General features: G+C 39.9%; 1 protein-coding gene across 1 annotated transcript; it reads right to left on the reverse strand.

Moving 5' to 3' along the window:
- Positions 1–962: 962 nt before the first annotated feature.
- Positions 963–5917, reverse strand: mrpl37 (mitochondrial ribosomal protein L37). The gene is made up of 8 exons (XM_080010789.1): positions 5447–5917; positions 4328–4514; positions 3609–3724; positions 2986–3171; positions 2385–2539; positions 2096–2227; positions 1462–1536; positions 963–1340 (listed from the first exon to the last, which is right to left on the reverse strand). Exons 1-8 carry the CDS (start codon positions 5832–5834, stop codon positions 1263–1265), a joined length of 1317 nt encoding a protein of 438 aa, XP_079866915.1. The 5' UTR covers positions 5835–5917; the 3' UTR covers positions 963–1262.
- Positions 5918–18676: the final 12759 nt, after the last annotated feature.

An 18676-nucleotide genomic window follows, 5' to 3' on the forward strand; every position in this document is an offset into this window, starting at 1 on the left:
TAACTACTGACTACAGCATCAAGCATAATGCCCGCAAGTGTAAATTGCTGTGTAAATAAGTATAATAACATTATGCAAATAAAGATTTTTGAACAATAATGCCCGGCCAAATGTGATGTTTTAACGATCGTAAACATGCCATTTATTTTAGGTACATAATTGACTGCACTTGGCTGCAACAATTACGATGTGTAACTAATATGATTAATTTATTGCATTTGTTTACTTGCGTGGCATTATTAATTCCACACTTTTCCATCATTTACAGTACATCAAGTTGTATTATCCCAAGGACAAAGATGGGGCCACTGTAATCTATGGAGGACCTCATTAGTTGGAAGTGGGCTGGCAAAAAATATATAGAAAAAAATGAAGTTATTTAGTAGTTATGATTGTGGTCTATGCGCATACTTTTTGTAGACATCCTATGTTAAATATTTAGAAGAAATCAAAGCGCCCGGAGTCCAAATAGTAATTTCTCATAGATGCCAGAGTTATCAAAACAATAATTAAATGAGGATATTATTAAGACAAATACGCTGCTAAATTGCAACACATGGCACACTCGCTCTAGAGCTCCTCTGGAAGAAGGTAGTAGCCAGCAGCTTTGCAGGATCTCACAAAACTGACCCACCGGATTTACTCATGTTCAGAATCAGGCTGTGCTGCATAGCCCTTTTCTTTATTATTATTATTTTTTTATCATACTCATGTGTTTCTGATGCCGAATTACCAGAAATACCATGAAGAACTTAACACCCCCACCACCATCATCCGGACCTTCTTGCTCCGAGAGGGAATGCATGGACACCACTGCAACCGAAGTGGAGCCCCAGATTGGCACATGTGGAGGAGGCCCCGTGGGCAACGCCGATGCCGATAATGCAAATGCAAGGTGTGAAAACAGTCAACCCACACAGTTCAAATGCAGGGCATGAAAACAGTCAACCCACACAGCTCCGTACAGTCTTTAAGATGTTGCACATTTTATTGAGTGACCTTGTAGAGAGTCAGAACTGAGACAACAGGATGAACATGAACACCACGCGCAGACCGCGGATGAGCTATGATTATTTAAGAGATAAAAAAAACAAAAAAAAAACCCCAACACAGTCAAACAGTTATGAGAGTCAAATCAAACACAGCAACAACGCACAGGATAACTTATCGGTGGGCTGCCTCGGCTCCGCCTCCCTCCCCCCGTTCTTGCTGAACGGTCGCACCTTGCGCAGACCAGATCTCCACGGGGCTTTACCCGCGGTTCAGGCGGCTCCGTTCAGGTACAGGGCCAGGAACTTGCTGAAGGTCTCGGGCTGGTACCCAGAGAGTCCAGCCGGTACCTACATTTCGGGACAGGGATGGAGAGGTGTTGAAATGTAAAGACCGCTAGAGTCGCCGCTTCAAGGTAAACCCCTGCACGTGTGCCGCACATCCGTCAAGACTCCCGGAACAGCGCCTCACCTGCACCTCCTTCTTTCTCATGACGGGGCGGATTTTGGCGGAGTCATAAAGCTGGGCGTCTTGGTCCACCCACACCTGCCGGGGGGTGTTAAATTGGGGACAACAGAGCAAACAGCACAAACGCAACAGTGAGAGGAAGACCAGTGAAGTGTCTGTAGATTAAACTGAGGAAACTCAACGAAAGAAAACGAAAAAAAAAAAAAAAAAAAACATTAAAACATGGTGCAAAGACCACCTGCTCCGAAGGCGACTTTATTATGTGAAAACACACAATGTCTATGCAAGTATAAACAAAGTGCAAAAGTTCAGGCATGGAGGCGATACGGTCTTCCAAAATATCATGAATACTTGTAATGCAACAAATGCATTGGAAATGTACAATTATAAATATTCTATTAGAGGTGGCTTTTTCTTGGTGGAAAAGGTGTCTTTCTTACTTGAGAGACATATGTTTTAAAAAAAACACAAGCCAAAAAAAACCCAGTACCTTCTGTACTTCCACATGACAACATACTCGTGGACATAGCTCGCCCTAACTTGAGCAAGGACACGCTTGACCTTCATTCGAGGGCATCCATTCACGACGGCATATTGTGGTTGCCGAGTCGCGGAGGAGGTGACAACATCTCCGCACCTGGTTTTTCACTCCCTCGTCGTCACACAGGTCGGTGGTGTTGAGCTGGAACACGACAAAATCGAAAATCCTGCCGTTGGTCCCCACGGCCTGCACGGTTATGGGCTGGTCCAACACTCGCTGGGGCTGCGTCTGACGAGGGGAGAGAGGGACGGACGGGGAGAGCAAGACAGACATGCATATGAATTCATCATCTTGTTATTGCAGAGTGTGTGTGTGTGTGTGTGTGTGTGTGTGTGTGTGGGCGTGTGTGTTCTCACGCCCGCGCAGCGAGGCGCCGCGCTCTTACCCCGTGCAGCGTGTGCGCGCGGGCCAAGGCGTTGCCAAAGCAGAACATAATCATCTTGGCTCTGAGCTGCTCTGGGCGGAGCTTAGGGTGACCGTCACCCCCTTCCAGGAAGTAGACGGTGTGGGCGTGAGGGTAAGGGTAGTCCTTCCTGAAACCTGATTGGATCAAAAGTAATTCCTCACGCGGTGTGTGTGTGTGTGTGTGTGTGTGGGTGAGAGGGTGAGAGGGTGAGAGGGTGAGCGAGAGAGAGAGAGAGAGAGAGAGAGAGAGAGAGAGAGACTTGATTACGAGGGAACCAAAGATAGAGACAAAACACAGGTCAGCACAGACATCTCTATCTGTGCTGACCTAGACAACTATCTGTACCTGCTGCAGGAATAATCTAATACTTTTCAAGCACTTTTTAAGACGAAATTCTCAATTATTAGGTTCAAATGTTTATGTTGAAATGTAGGACTATTTAATTACTTTTAAGGCCTAATGTTTGCAAAACTGATTTAAAAAAAATAATTCTGAAGGACGTGCAGACACCCTGCTGGTATGTACACTGTAGATCATCACACACACACACACACACGGTAAAGGGAGCTCATCTGGCGACCTGTGTGGTTTTCCTCTCTGTAGACGTTGATCCTCTGCAGGTCGATGGCGGGGGAGACGGGGTAGAAGGTTTCCAGGACGTGCGCCGCCGTTTCGGCCACCTCCCCCGTCCCGGCAAGCGTGGGGAGGGGGTCGGCGCTGCTCAGAAGCAGGCCGTTCTGACCCCGCACCTGGAAGAGGTCCTCGCCTGGGGGGGGGGGTGGGAGACACAGGCAGGTGTGCACACACGGCGCAGAGAGCTTCCCGACGGTTTCGGGACGCTCCATGTGGATGCATCCCATAACGATTCCGAATGAGGTTCAACGCCGAAGCTGACTGGGTACGGCTGCGTTCAGGGTATCACACCAAATATCCGGCTGGGTAATAAAGCTGAGGACCTCGCGGCATCAACAAATTCAAGGCAACATCTTGTTACGTTCAAACCTAATCATCATATCATGGAGACGATCGAAAAAAAAAAAATAATAATAGTACTGCCCATTGAATGTGAATGGAAATCATTTCCTTATCGGGTGTTTTTGATACGAAAAAAAAAAAAAAAAAGTACCATCTTCTTGTTGTCTTCTCAACGGTTAATGAGTCGTTAACGGCATCGCCAGCAGCGTTTTTTTTTGTTTTTTTTACCTCGTTTCCACGATGCCACCACAGTGTATTTCTCTGCCAGGATCCTCCTCCTCAGCGCCGGGTGACTGGGTTGCAGACTACCACACAGGTGGAGCAGGCTACGCAACAGGGTGGAGCTGGGGTCGGGAGGGGGAGACGGAGGTAAAGAACAATACCCGGTAGATAACGCTGGTAGTTAAATTTGCATGAAGCTATATATATATATATATATATATATATATATATATATATATACACACACACACAATTTTTTGTCTTTCTGTAATTTATCTTTTTTCCAATTTGTTTGTTTTTTGTTTTCTTTGTTTTTCCATTGTAAAGTGTCCTTGGGTTCCTGAAAGGCGCTATATAAATCCCAGTTATTATTATTATTATTATTATTCTTATATAATCAAGTCGCCTCATGGACGTTAAAATCCCCCTTTTTCGACAGCGACCCGAGGACGAATTTGCAAAAATAACAACACAAACAAAACAGAGGAAAGGCGGGCGTACGGAATGGAGAACGCGTCGCAGCCTCGATCCATCACAATACTCACGGCAAACGCCTCCTCCAACACGATTTGAGATTATTGTAAACAAACGACAATCAACGCGTCTTTGACTCCCGCCGCGCGAGGACAAAAAAAAACTCGCTTGACCCCGACGCCAAAAAGCCAGGGGTCCACCGCGACACCGCAGCAGCTCTACGCCTCTCGGGGCAGGTATCGAGGTCGTACCAGTACTTGTCTTTCCGCGGTTGGATCTCCGTGGTGTCCCAGAAGCGGGCGTGTCTGATGGCGTTCTGCACGCGCTCATCCTGGTCCGGGAGCCGATTGGCCGCACTCTGAGCCAATGAGAGGAGCCGGGGAGGCAGGCCGCCGCCGGCGAGCTGGGTCTTGGTCAGCCAGAGAGCCTGACGCACGCCTGGTACCAGGGAGAGAGGTGGAAAAGGTTGAGGGCCCGACTTTTGAGGGTTGACAACTTTTATTTTGGTTTTCTCGTCACTCCGTGTTGGGGAAAAACAAACACTCTTCGTTGGGTTCAATATTGCGTATTTGGTTGCTGACCTTAGATCAACTGCATACAGTATCCCCTGGAGAATACTGCACATAAACTTGCATATTGTAGATACATAAATAAACATACATGTACACAGATACACTCATATATATATATACACACTGTACATATATACACTGTATATATGCACATACACTCATATATACACTGTATATATATATATATATATATATATATATATATATATACACACACACACACACACACACAGTATATATACACACACAGTATATATATATATATTGTATGTGTGTGACGAATAAACCTTGAATATATATGTATATATATATATATATATATATATATATATATATATATATATATATATACATACATACATACATACATACATATTATATATACATACACACACATATTATATATATATATATATATATATATACACACATACATACACACAGTTATATACACATTTTTCTACATATATACATACACATACATACATACATGCATATATATATATATATATATATATATATATATATATATATATATATATATACACAGATTTTTTTTGCATGATAATTTTTTCTTCCCCTTTATTTACTTCTAACTTTACGCTTTATCACTGAATCGCACCGCGCCAGATGTTAATCTGTGGACCGGCGTGACGTCAAACCGTCTGTCGGCAGCGCTGAGCTGCGACGTGACGTCATCGGCACCCGCGTTACGTTTGACATCTAACTGCGAGTCATTACGACTTGAATGCTGTATTCGGATGGAGCTCCGTGCGGTTTACAAGCTGCAGAAATCACCCTCCAGCGCGCTGGTCCGCTGCTGGAACACGAAGCAGTGCTTGTCCCGGTACAGCGGCATCTCCTCCGCCGGGGGGGACGTGTAGCGCATCGGGTCCTTGTAATCCCTCTCCCACCGGGGGAACACGGGCCTGGCCAGACCCGGCACGAAGTGCATCCTCTCGCCGTACGTCACCCTTTCCAGCCCCGGGATGTCCGCGGGGACCCTGGGCGCGGGCCGGGGAGCAGCTTTAGCCGGCAGACGGCCGCTGACATTGAGGCTTCTCCGAGGCTGGCAGCCGCCGCCGCCGCCGCCGCGTGGGACGCCGGGTCTCGGCGCGGCCGCCGCGGGGCTTTTGCGCAGCAGAGCCGCTGCTGAACTCAGCCGCCTGGTGGTTTGTGTGAACATTGTGCCTCCCTGGTGCCGAGCGGTGGAGGAAACCAAGCTAAGCCGTCGCCCGCACGGCACAGGGCGCCGCCATGTTTGAAACCCGCCTGTGACGGATGCTGTAGCGCCTCCACCAGGTCGGGGGTGGAGCTGCCGGTGCTCGCACTGCTGTTTCGTTTTCATTCATCGGAGGAAACGTCATCATGAACTGGAAAAAACACAACAGACGCAAAAAGTTTATTTAGTGAGTTCATCGTTTTATGTTTTGTCTGCTACCGGCTGCTGAACATCTGGAATCTGGAATGTTATGTAATATTCTGTTATGTTATATTCTGTTATGTTATATTCTGTTATGTAATATTCTGTTGTGTTATATTCTGTTGTGTTATATTCTGTTATGTTATATTCTGTTATGTTATATTCTGTTGTGTTATATTCTGTTGTGTTATATTCTGTTATGTTATATTTTGTTATGTTATATTTTGTTATGTATATTCTGTTGTGTTATATTCTGTTACGTTATATTCTGTTATGTAATATTCTGTTGTGTTATATTCTGTTGTGTTATATTCTGTTATGTAATATTCTGTTATGTTATATTCTGTTATGTAATATTCTGTTACATTATATTCTGTTATGTTATATTTTGTTATGTTATATTTTGTTATGTTATATTCTGTTGTGTTATATTCTGTTATGTTATATTCTGTTATGTAATATTCCTTTGTGTTATATTCTGTTATGTTATATTCTGTCGTTTTATATTCTGTTGTCTTATCTTCTGTTGTGCTATATTATTTTATGTTATTTTGTTGTCTTATCTTCTGTCATGTTATATTCTGTTGTGTTATATTCTGTCGTGTTATATTCTGTTGTGTCATATTCTGTTGTGTAATATTCTGTTATGTTATATTCTGTTGTGTTATATTCTGTTATGTTATATTCTGTTATGTTATATTCTGTTGTGTTATATTCTGTTATGTCAGGACTTTTTCTCTGTGAGGTAAGTGCTGGAGGTAAGTTTAGGTTAATTTAATTTAGGAGGATTTAAATGTATAATCAATACAACACAGACAATTAATACCATTATATCATTATAGAATCCAGAATCGCGATTGTGGCGCCGCTCCTTACAGCCGCCTGCGAGACCGCCTCGTTTGGATTAAGCACATTTTAGTATTTTGAGTATTTTTAGTATTTTGAGTATTTTTAGAACTTATAGAGCTTATTGTGCGTAATCAAAGGGTGTCATGACACTTCACTGCATATCTGTATGACCATACGTATGTGTATGTGACAAATAATCTTGTGAATTTGGAACTTGTTATCTTCTGTTATGTTATATTCTGATATGTTATATTCTGTTGTCTTCTGTTATGTTATATTCTGTTGTTTTATCTTCTGTTATGTGATTTTCTGTTGTTTTATATTCTGTTGTTTTATATACTGTTGTGTTATATTTTGTTATGTTATATACTCTTGTGTTATATACTGTTGTGTTATATTCTGTTGTGTTATATACTGTTGTGTTATATTTTGTTATGTTATATACTCTTGTGTTATATACTGTTGTGTTATATTCTGTTATGTTATATACTGTTGTGTTATATTTTGTTATGTTATATACTCTTGTGTTATATACTGTTGTGTTATATTCTGTTATGTTATATACTGTTGTGTTATATTCTGTTATGTTATATACTGTTGTGTTATATTTTGTTATGTTATATACTCTTGTGTTATATACTGTTGTGTTATATTCTGTTATGTTATATACTGTTATGTTATAGTCTGTTGTGTTATATTTAGTTGTCTTCTTTTATGTTATATTCTGTTGTTTTATCTTCTGTTATGTGAGTTTCTGTTGTTTTATATTCCGTTGTTTTATATTCTATTGTGTTATATTATGTTACCTTATATACTGTTGTGTTATATTCTGTTATGTTATATTCTGTTATGTTATATTCTGTTGTCTTCTTTTATGTTATATACTGTTGTGTTATATTATGTTGTGTTATATTTTGGTGTTTTATATTCTATTGTGTTATATTCTGTTATGTTATATACTGTTGTTTTATATTCGGTTGTGTTATATTCTGTTATGTTATATTCTGTTGTTTTATATTCTGTTGTGTTATATTCTCCTGTGTTATATTCTGTTATGTTATATTCTGTTGTTCTATATTCTGTTATGTTATATACTGTTGTTTTATATACTGTTGTGTTATATTCTGTTGTTTTATATTCTGTTGTGTTATATACTGTTGTTATATTCTGTTGTGTTATATTCTGTTGGGTTCTATTCTGTTATGTTATATTCTGTTGTGTTATATTCTGTTTTGTTACATTCTGTTGTCTTATCTTCTCTTATGTTATTTTGTGTTGTCTTATCTTCTGTAATGTTTTATGCTGTTGTTATATTCTGTTATGTTACATTCTGTTGTCTTTATCTTCTCTTATATTATTTTGTGTTGTCTTATCTTCTGTAATGTTTTATTCTGTTGTTATATTCTGTTGTGTTATATTCTGTTGTCTGATCTTCTGTTATGTTATATTCTGTTATGTTATATTCTGACGTCTTATCTTACGTTATGTTGTATTCTGTTATGTGATATTCTGTTATATTATATTATGTTGTCTTATCTTCTCTTATGTTATATTCCTTTATGTTACAATCTGTTGTCTTATCTTCTCTTCTATTATTTTGTGTTGTCTTATCTTCTGTAATGTTTTATTCTGTTGTTATATTCTGTTGTGTTATATTCTGTTGTCTGATCTTGTTTTATGTTATATTCTGACATCTTATCTTATGTTATATTCTGTTATGTTATATTATGTTGTGTTATATTCTGTTATCTTGTATTCTGTTATGTTTTATTAACTCTGTCTTACCTCACTGCAAGCATCACTTTGTTTTCATTAAATAAATTAATTGAACATGAGAAATGACCAAGATGAGTCCCAGAGACAAAATGTCATCAAATGTGACCTGTACTCAAATATGTAAATAGATGGATCGATAGATAGAAGAAAGAGTCTTTATTTATCACGCAACACACCACACTACAACACATGCTTGCACACACACACACATGCTTTTTGATGCTGGCCGGTGAAATGGATTCTCTGCTTTTGACCCATTCTGGCTTGTCCTTCCTCCGGGGGCACAGCCAGGAGCAGTGGGCAGCGTACGTGGACGCGCCCGGGGACCAGGTGATAAATGTCCATCGCTGGTCAGACGATGATGGATGCATGTTTTTAGTGGGGGTCCTTACTGACGTGAGGTGGAGGAAACCCCATGTGAGCACAGGGAGAACATGCAAACTCCACATAGAAAGGCTCCTGTTTGGGAGATAACCCACCGGAGCACGGTGCCAACAGCGCCCCAGGCAATCGAACCCAGGACCTTCTTGCTGTGAGGCAGCAGTGCAATGCACTGCGCCACCGTGCCAGATAGATAGATAGTTAGATAGATAGATAGATAGATAGATACATAGATAGATAGACAGACAGACGGACGGACGGACGGACGGACGGATAGATGGATAGATAGATAGATAGATAGATAGATAGATAGATGGATGGATAGATGGATAGATAGATATGTTATAACTAATATAAACACTATGAATTCCCCTTGTGTATGCTATACGGAAAAACTGCCCTTTCTATAAATAGATATAAGTATGTATACTACAGTATACTGTACGCAGAATACTAATTTACCTGTAGTTTCTATTTTGCTAAAAGACGAATGGAAAACAATTGAACACCACGACAATAAAGAATAAACATCGCATTTTAATATATAATAAAAATAGTAATTATAAAATATATATAAACATATAAATATATAAATATATATATATAATTAAATAAGTAAATAAATCTCCCCTGCGCATGCGCAGCTGTCTGAACCTTTTCAGCTGCTCTGCCAAACAGCCACAGAAAATACAGGAGACGGGGAAAAACAACGTATTACTCCCAAAACACAACACGGTGCACCAGGAGGATCCAGGTCCGGAGGTAGGGGGCTTCCCAGCACATAGCGCACATTGTTCGGACGGATTTTCTATCTGTGAACCGGTGTCTATGTGGGTAGAAATATGACGTTAGCCAGCGTTAGCTTGTTGGCTAACTGTATAAGCTGCTGTGAGACCAGATGCTAGGTAGCTTAGCCGTGGGCTACATTCGCCTGCAAGTTTAGGACTAACTGTGTAATCATTGCTGATTGTAGACAGCAAAGCCGCGTTGCGTAAAATAACTCCGTCGCGATTCATTTCGGGATTCTTCAGGTCGCCGTCCCCTCCTAAAGTTGTTCCGACGGAGCTAGCGTTGTGGAGCTCCACTGAGGCCACATATCAGCCACCAACCAACTCCTGTGGCCTAACTGTGAACCTCCTCACTTCGAGACACTTTGGACCGCTGCTTTTGAACCGCCGTGCCGTAAAAAAAACCTTCCCCAAAACGTTAACGAAAAACAATAACAACAAAAAAATACCGTTATGGAAATGAGCTCTCGTGTAGGTGTATCAAAACCGCGAGGCTGTACCCACTTCACCAGTTGCGGCCAGGATACGAGCTCTGTGTTCATCAGAACAAGTTAATAAACAAGACATAGAAACGTGGAATAATCATTTCCCTGCACCGCACATTGCGTGACCGCAAGTGTCTTGAATCCTCAATGCTGTAACTAGGCCACGATCATAGTTATACATTGACACACAGATTAAATCATAAAGTTATACATGTTTGTGACGTTTAAAGTGGTTAACAGGATAGTGTTGTGATTATTTCACTGTTAAACGTGTGCCCTGAAAAGAAAAACAGGGCTGTGCAAATAAATAGAATAGAATTCAGACAGACCTTTTACTCTATTTAAAAGACAACACAGTCACCTGATCACAAATTGTAGAATCACGCTTTTTAAACGGCTGGTTTACCAGTGCCTTATAAGAGTTATGGAATCAGCACGTTATTACTCTGCGCTTACATCCCATCGGGGTGATCACACAAGGGAGGACCGGTTTTCCAACTTCAGAATCTATCTCATTTATTTTCATAGTCAAAGAACTTGTTTCGGTAAAGGTTGGTGCGTTATTGAACCGACAATTTGCATGCAAATCTTTGTATTAGTTCAAAAAATAAACAAATATTCTGAATCTGTTTCACACCAATGAATGCAAAGGCTGTGGCGGGGGCTAAGGGACAGTGTTGTTTCTAATCCTGGATGTGGGAAAATATAAACGTAGATGTGAAATTTCTGTACAGGAGGAATACATTAATATGGGTGTGGATAACAATGGATGAGTAGGTCAGTGACACTGAACCTTTTTCATATTTCACGAGGAGCCACGGCCCACCCCCCTGTTTGTTAAGATTTTGCTTCCAAAACCCCAGTCTGAGAAAATGGTTATTGTAGATATAATTTAGTACTAAACTTCCATGCCTGTCTATAAGATGGTTGGATAAGCTAAAATAGTACTTTATTAATCCCCTGTGGGCACAATTTGGGTGTTGCAGCAGCTAAGCGGGAAAGATGAAGTACAGAGTAAGGAAGATAACTGAAACTGTGATATAAAACTGTTATTGCAAATTCTCTAACCGTGCCAACTTATTTTGAATCAAATGGTGTATCGGTTTAACTATTCATCGTTTATTTGTATAGCACTTTGCATAGACAGTCATTCAGGATTCAAAGTGCTTTACATAAGGAATAAAAGACGTAAAAAAATCATAGAAATAAAAAGTTAAAATGACAAACTCATAACAGTTTAAAGTTTAAATTAAAACAGGCCTACCAGGGTGCACCCATTTCAGGTGGTCAGGCCTTTTTCTATGGACCGGGTGGGTCTGAGGAAACGCCTTCATAGAGCTAATAGCCCTGGACTGTATTGACTGCTTGTGATATAAAGTCGCCCCCAAACACCTTCAATATCCCATGCTGCAGTTTACTTATATCAGAAAACGATGACTACCCTTATTAGTAATGGAAATCTCACACATACATGATAGAATAGTGTTTCATGGCTGATGAGAGGCCATGCTGCTAACTAGGTACATTTACGTTAATGAATGATATGCAAGAAAAGCACAATCTGTAATGTAGTGTTGTGTGGCTCGCTTGTTATTCACAACTTGTTTCCCATAGCAGTGGGACGACAAGATACTTATTACGTATTATGATACAGTAATATTTTGGGCAAGATCATGTTCTGTTTTTAAAACCTGGGGACTGTTTGGTAACATATCTGGTTTTGTTTAAACCAGGTACTGACTGAATAAATTTCTAAAAATATAAACACTCTGTCTTCAAAATCAGTGATTTGCTATTCTTCTATTTCAAAATGTCCGTATTCAAAACGGTACTTGATATCGACAATTACCCAAGAGTACTCATCCTGGATGGAGCGAGTACTAAGTCCAGAATGGTATAATTTTATCCCTACAACAGAGATCAATTTAAGCATAATGCTTGACAGAAGATCAGATGCCTATCTCTCTTTTTTTTTTTTTTTTTTGCTGGGTGAGTTTAAAAATATATGATTTGAGCAAATATCAAGGACATCTGGAGTGAGGCAGCGATCTGATTGGAAATCGTTAGAAACTATGGGTCTATTGTTTTCAGTTTAGCTCACAGGAAATGTACAGGGGAAGCTTATATTAGAATATTAGGCCTGGCTTCATGTTGTCTTGGTTGTTGGATGCCTAACATCACAGATCACAGAGTAGGCAATTATGCAACAGAATTATGATCAAGTGAAGTCAAACCAGGAAGTTGAAATAAATTCTTATTAACTGTCTAGAAATGTGTGGTAGTGTTGCAGGAAGTCTGATGTAATGAGGTACAAACATCAAAAGCCTTGAATGGTTTTTGTTGTGGTTTGAAGGATCATTCTGGTCTACCTGTTTCACATATTTTACATAAATCTAGAACTTTTTTTTGAACCATGAATTGGTTTCTTTTTTTAAAGAGATCTATGTTTTCACTTTGTCCATATTGATCAAACATTACAGAATTTACCTGAGTAAATGTTGACTAAAATTTATGCTGTTAGTATTAAAAAATGTTTGAAAAAAAAGAGATTCAAACACGCACCTTAAAAGTAACGATTGTTGTGGGTGTATTGCTTGGACAGCAGACTAAATCTAAACTTCAGTGGTACATAATACAGTAATTTTAGCAAAAGTAAACGTCAGTGTGATGGCGTCTCACTGTGTGTTTTTCCACACCGTTTCAACATGAATGTCATACTGTGTGGTGGTTAGTACGCTGGGCTGAGATCTACTAAAGCACACTCTCAGTGCACCTATGTACAGGTTGTAAAAGATCTCAATATCTCAAAATAACACGAACTTAAAGACCAATTCCTGTTATTTTTAACCAGGACCTTGTATTCCTATCCAACATGATCCATCATATCTGACCAAAATCTAATTAAATACGTCAGTATCATGTCCAGACACTGCTTGCCGTGGTTGGAAAATACAGGAAAGGTCCATGTAAAAATACTCCCAAATGATCCTTTAAAAACATGTCGTAACTTGTGCCTTTTCAAGCATTTCCAAACCAAATGGGTGTTTTTGATCCTATTCTTGTTCTCAGTTAAAAGCATGGCCGATATAGCATTAAGGTGATTGAATCAAACCACATTGGAAGCATCATGCATTAAATCAAAAACAAAACAAGAATCTACGACATGTTTTCGTGCTACACAAAACTCTTGAATTATCACAAGATGGAGAATGGGAATAGGTGAACCCAGTTGCTAAGACCTATTTTATAACTTCACTTTTGGAGCCAGTGCTCATGCACAGCCAAAAACTAAAGTGTGGGAGAGTTTGCATCTGTTGTTTTCTGCAGCCGAAAGCCTGTTTCATAAGCGTAAGGCAACATTCCTATACTCTAAGCCTAAACCATGATATATATCAGACGGTGGATATATATACATAAATACATACATACATACATGAACACACACACACACTGTGAGGCGTTATGTTGTGGTGTAATTGCTCTTATATTGACTGAGTTATAATATTGTACAGTTTATATCCGCAAGTAGCCACCCACTGCCAGACCAGTGGAGGGGGCGTTGATCCTCACCAACATCCAATAGCCCAAATAAATATCCAGAACCTTTTTTTAATATCTCGAATTACCACGGGAAAAATAAAGAACCATTATCTAATTCAAGTGGTTCTTTAGTAAATGACAGTTCTTTGTGTAACCACACAACCTTCTAGAGAACCAGTTAAGACCAATTATGTTTCTCTCATTTCGACTTGATGAGCTAGCTCTTTTCCTATGTATTCAACCCCTCTCCCGGCCACTGTGATTATAGAATCAGTCACACTTCTTCAGGAACTACTTCAGGACCAATCTGATTTATTTTTTTAGTCAGAAGTTACTGCTGCCAGGTGAAATGAAGATTCATCCTAGTTGTATGTGTACATCAGCCTGCAACTCTGCACACCCATGTATACTAATAATAATAGCTCCCATAAACTCAGCAGATTGAGGGTCTGTTTTTCTGTGAGAGCAAGGGATATTTTATGTGTAAGCTTGCGTGCATTGTGCCATCATTTATTGCTGAACAAATCATGAGTCATCTGTGGCACTAACAGCAACTGTGGCGCTATTAACTGGTCATTTCTACCAGTGCGAAATAACCAATTTTCATTAAAAAGGGGACAACTCCCCTGAGCTGCTAGAATCTGATGATGCATTTCAGAAAATAATCTATTTCATATCTAGAAATCACATGGTGTAATGTTTTAGAAAGCAGTATTAACAGAGAGGCCTCAAAAGTAACATTTTAAGCTATAGAAATAAAACATAAAAGCCATGTACTGTGAGAATACATCTTTCTTATTTACAGTAAAATCATAACTTTTGACCATCAAATAACAAAATGGTTTTGTCCATTTTTTTTTATTGTATTCATAAATATAGTTTTGTACATTTTGCATACATATGTATTCCTATTTCAATGATATTAACATTTAAACAAGTACATGATGAGATTGCTTTTCTTTGCTTTTCCTTTTTTATAATTTCACAAAATAAATGAAAAGACAAACATTAATTTAAATAGAGTAAAATATTACAGTAAAATAACCTAATAAAATAATTGGAAAAGAGAAGCAATGTTGTCACTAACCACTTTATTACAATTGTCCTGAATATAATGTCGTTTAAAGCATAATTAAAATCTACAAACACATAGCCTGACTATTATTTTCATTAAAGGAGCAATAGACAACTTTCTTGATTTTACTTATCATTGTGAAGTTACGTTGATTGCACAGTGTAATGGCTGTAGAATAATGACACCATGGGCGTTTCGATCTGTTCCCTATGAGCCGCCACATCACTGTGCATTTGGACTCCCACCGGGTAAGGACTCAGGGGAAAATGATGTATTTACAGCAGTGTGTCACAGGAAGTGCATCAACCAATGCGCAACCATTAGCTGAAATGGCGGGCGGTGGAGCAATCTACAGCAGGTAGACATTGAAATGCATTGAGAAATGTAATCGTTATTGTGATTTTTATCCAGAAAAGCAGCAGCTCCCCAGTTTATTTGTATTGGGTCGAAGCGGTCTATGTATATATGTCTATGATTGCGCAACCAAAATAAATGAAAATCGTGACAATTTCAATGTACCTCTTCAGTGAACATCTTCTCTCTTATTTCCAAAGTGGTGTTGATCATTGACACGGAGCACTCTGAGCGATTGTATAGCGATCCGGTTGTCTTTGCGACACCGCCACAAAAGTTGTCTATTTCCCCTTTTAAATAACGTTTTTAATTATTCTATCCTATATATTCATTTGTATTCGTCACCATAAAACTATGGTAAAATAAGTTAAATTGATGCCAAAAGCGATGGTCAATCCCGATCAGAAGTTATATAAATCCAATCAGCGGTCTAAAACAAGTCATTCACATTTTGTTGAAGCTGTGAAGTGGCACATGTTCGAACATTTTACAGAATGAATCATTGAACTGGTTGTTTGATCATTTCAATTAGACTTTTCTTTTGTTTTTTGACAATTGGTTAATCAGTTTGATGAATCGCTTCAACCCCAAAAGGAGCGGTCAGGGAATGATGCCAGACAAGGTGAGGAAACAGAGAGCTATGAACACAGGGAGATGGAGAGAAAGGAGCAGGGGAGGGATGAAGTCTTGGTAGAGGGAGAAGGTTATTATTAGAAGTGGAAATCAAAAACGGTACAGGAACGCTTTGTGTAGCCCTGGAGGAAGACAGCATGTCCTGGTTTACACCACCCTGCGATGGTTTGGTGATTTCTGTGAAACGTTTATTTTTTTCCCTCTGAAAATTATTTGGAAGGAGTTCTCTGTCACAATCTTCAAAAATCTCATCAGGATTCCACATCCTACCCCAGCCTCAACCACAAGAATTGCGCCCAAATCAAAGGCTCCCATGTCTCTCCTGTCTGGATTCCTCTTCCTTTTGTTCCGGCTCCCTCTGTGACACCTGACTAGAACACGCTTCCAACTTTTAATGGCCTAAACGCACACGTGGATCTGTTAGCATTTGTTCTCATGTTTTGTGACACATGCATCACCTCGGAGGGAGGGCAGGGGGGGTTGGAGTGGCTGCACGGAGTGGATCCTGGAGTGGAGTGGACTCTCACTATGGTAGATCTTGGAACGTACCACTGAACTGCCATGTTTGCGACAACGTGGCGGGGCCCAAATTATTTTTTTAATCGTTATGGAGATTATGCTTTTAGGTTTTCATTTTTGTTTTTGTGATGCCAGTAAGCTTCCTAACGTTACTGTTAGTAGTTTAGAATTCAGTTAACAACTTTTTCCGCAATAGTCAGACTCCACTCCATTCCAGGATTCAGTCCATAATCCACTCCAACCCCACCTTGCATCCCTCTACGTGGTGTGTGTGTCACAAAACACAAATTCAAATGCAAAGAAGAAGGAGCGGGGACACACATGGATGTAAATGCGTGTGTTTAAAAAGTCCTGAGCTACACCCTAAAGGATAAACGCATAGGATAAAGCATCAACAAAGGATAAAGCATTAACTAACAGTAGAGGCCGATAATGCAACTTTACAGTTGGATGCAAGCCACCATTAAAAAAGAAGAGGGAGAAAAATTGTAAGTGATAGAGAAACATGCATATGTGGACACACTCATGTACAGAAGTCATGAGATCAGTGAGATGGAAAGAGGAGGGCGTTCATACCACAAAGCAGGATGCAAGCCACCATAAAACCCCAAAAAGAAGAACACAGACAAATGTATTTATTCACATAAATGATTCCACATTTATTTGCCAATGGTTTACACAATACAATTAATTTCTGGGTGGAGAAATGACTTTGTTTCTATTTTTTTTTTCTGCCTAAAAAAAAGAGATTCGCGGAGTGTGGTATTAATCTTTTTCCATTTATATTTCTATTTATTTTAATTGATTGTAATTCTATATATTTGTGAATTGTGACACTGAATGCCTGAAATTCTTCTCTTCTAACCAAAGCAGCAACAGGATTGAGTTAACGCTTAAGGATTACAAAGTGTGTGTGTGTGTGTGTGTGTGTGTGTGTGTGTGTGTGTGTGTGTGCGTGTGTGTGTGCGTGCGCGCGCACTTGAATGAGAGTGTGTGGGTGCGTGTGTAATAAATAAAGTTTAAACGGAAAACAACAGCATTGTAAACATAGCTGCTAAAGTTTATAAAATGAGGATACAAACTAACCCACAGTGAGAAGAATGAGAAGTGAATAAAACTAACGAGTGCTTTACAGAAGCCGGGTGACGTGGGCGTCCGAAGCAGTAGTGTGCACTATAACCTGCAGGATATTGTTTAATTTGAGGAGAAAAGTTGGTCCCAAGAGCAGACCGTGATGCTTCTGGGCTCTTTTGCTGCGGTTGTCTTTATTATATTTGTTGTGATAACGATATGTGTGTATTTGATGAGGAACCGCTTCACTTATGTGAGACGGGCTGAAAGGCTACTTCTAATCCGTTTCCCTTGCGCTCTCTTTTCCAGGTGGTGCATTTATCGAGTAAGCAGAGCTTCACCTAGTGGACCGGGCTGGTTGTCTTGGCAAAGTTCCTCGTCTCCGTGTGGCTCTTCCACTGAGAGCCTTTTGCTGGAATTTCTGAACCGCCGCTTCGGAGACATTTTTGACATTTTCAGACTGACAGACGGGCGGATCTGCGGCTATGTGAGAGCTCCCTAACATTTAGTTGTTCCATGGGACTGGTTATCAAAAATCGGAACCCAGTTCCTAAAATTCACAGGTTCTGCAGTGGAGGACCCGCATTGGAGTTAGTGTTGGCTTGGTGAAGGTCTCATGCCTGACTTTTCCATTTAGCTGATATTAGCTCTACTGCTGCTAAATGTGCCTATGTATTTTGTCAGCAGCAAGATACTCTATTGGTGGATTGGTCAGCCTGAGCATGAAGCTAGCTCCACTTGCTAGCTACATGTAGCATGTTAGCATGTAGTTAGCAACACAAGGTGACAGGTCAAGTCATTATCCTCCTCCCCTTCATCTTCACCCCTGGCCCCTACAGGGGGGCTGTGTACCTGTTGAGTTGGCACTAATGCCCCTTCCCCATCCATCTCTGCATTTTTTTCATTCACACACAAATCCATCGAGTACTAGCTACATGTCCTGTCGTTAGTTTTGTGTTTCTACATCATTTTTCTGTTTCTTTATCTGGTTCCCAGCTTTTATCCCTGGTCTAATTTTGTCAGATACAGGTTGAACATCCTTCGATAGATAGATAGATAGATAGATAGATAGATACTTTATTCACCCCTGCAGAGAAAAAGTGGTGGTACATTAGCTCAAAGCAAAACAGTTCC

The sequence above is a fragment of the Zeus faber genome (genome assembly GCF_960531495.2).
Source record: "Zeus faber genome assembly, chromosome: 12".
Classification (NCBI taxonomy): domain Eukaryota; kingdom Metazoa; phylum Chordata; class Actinopteri; order Zeiformes; family Zeidae; genus Zeus; species Zeus faber.

Coding starts and splice junctions, on each gene's coding strand:
- mrpl37 (XM_080010789.1), bottom strand. CDS start 5,834: ATGTTCACACAAACCACCAGGCGGCTGAGTTCAGCAGCGGCTCTGCTG. Junction 3,172..3,608: donor GGTGGCATCGTGGAAACGAG/GTAAAAAAAACA, acceptor CCCCCCCCCCAG/GCGAGGACCTCTTCCAGGTG. Junction 2,228..2,384: donor GCGCGCACACGCTGCACGGG/GTAAGAGCGCGG, acceptor TCCCCTCGTCAG/ACGCAGCCCCAGCGAGTGTT.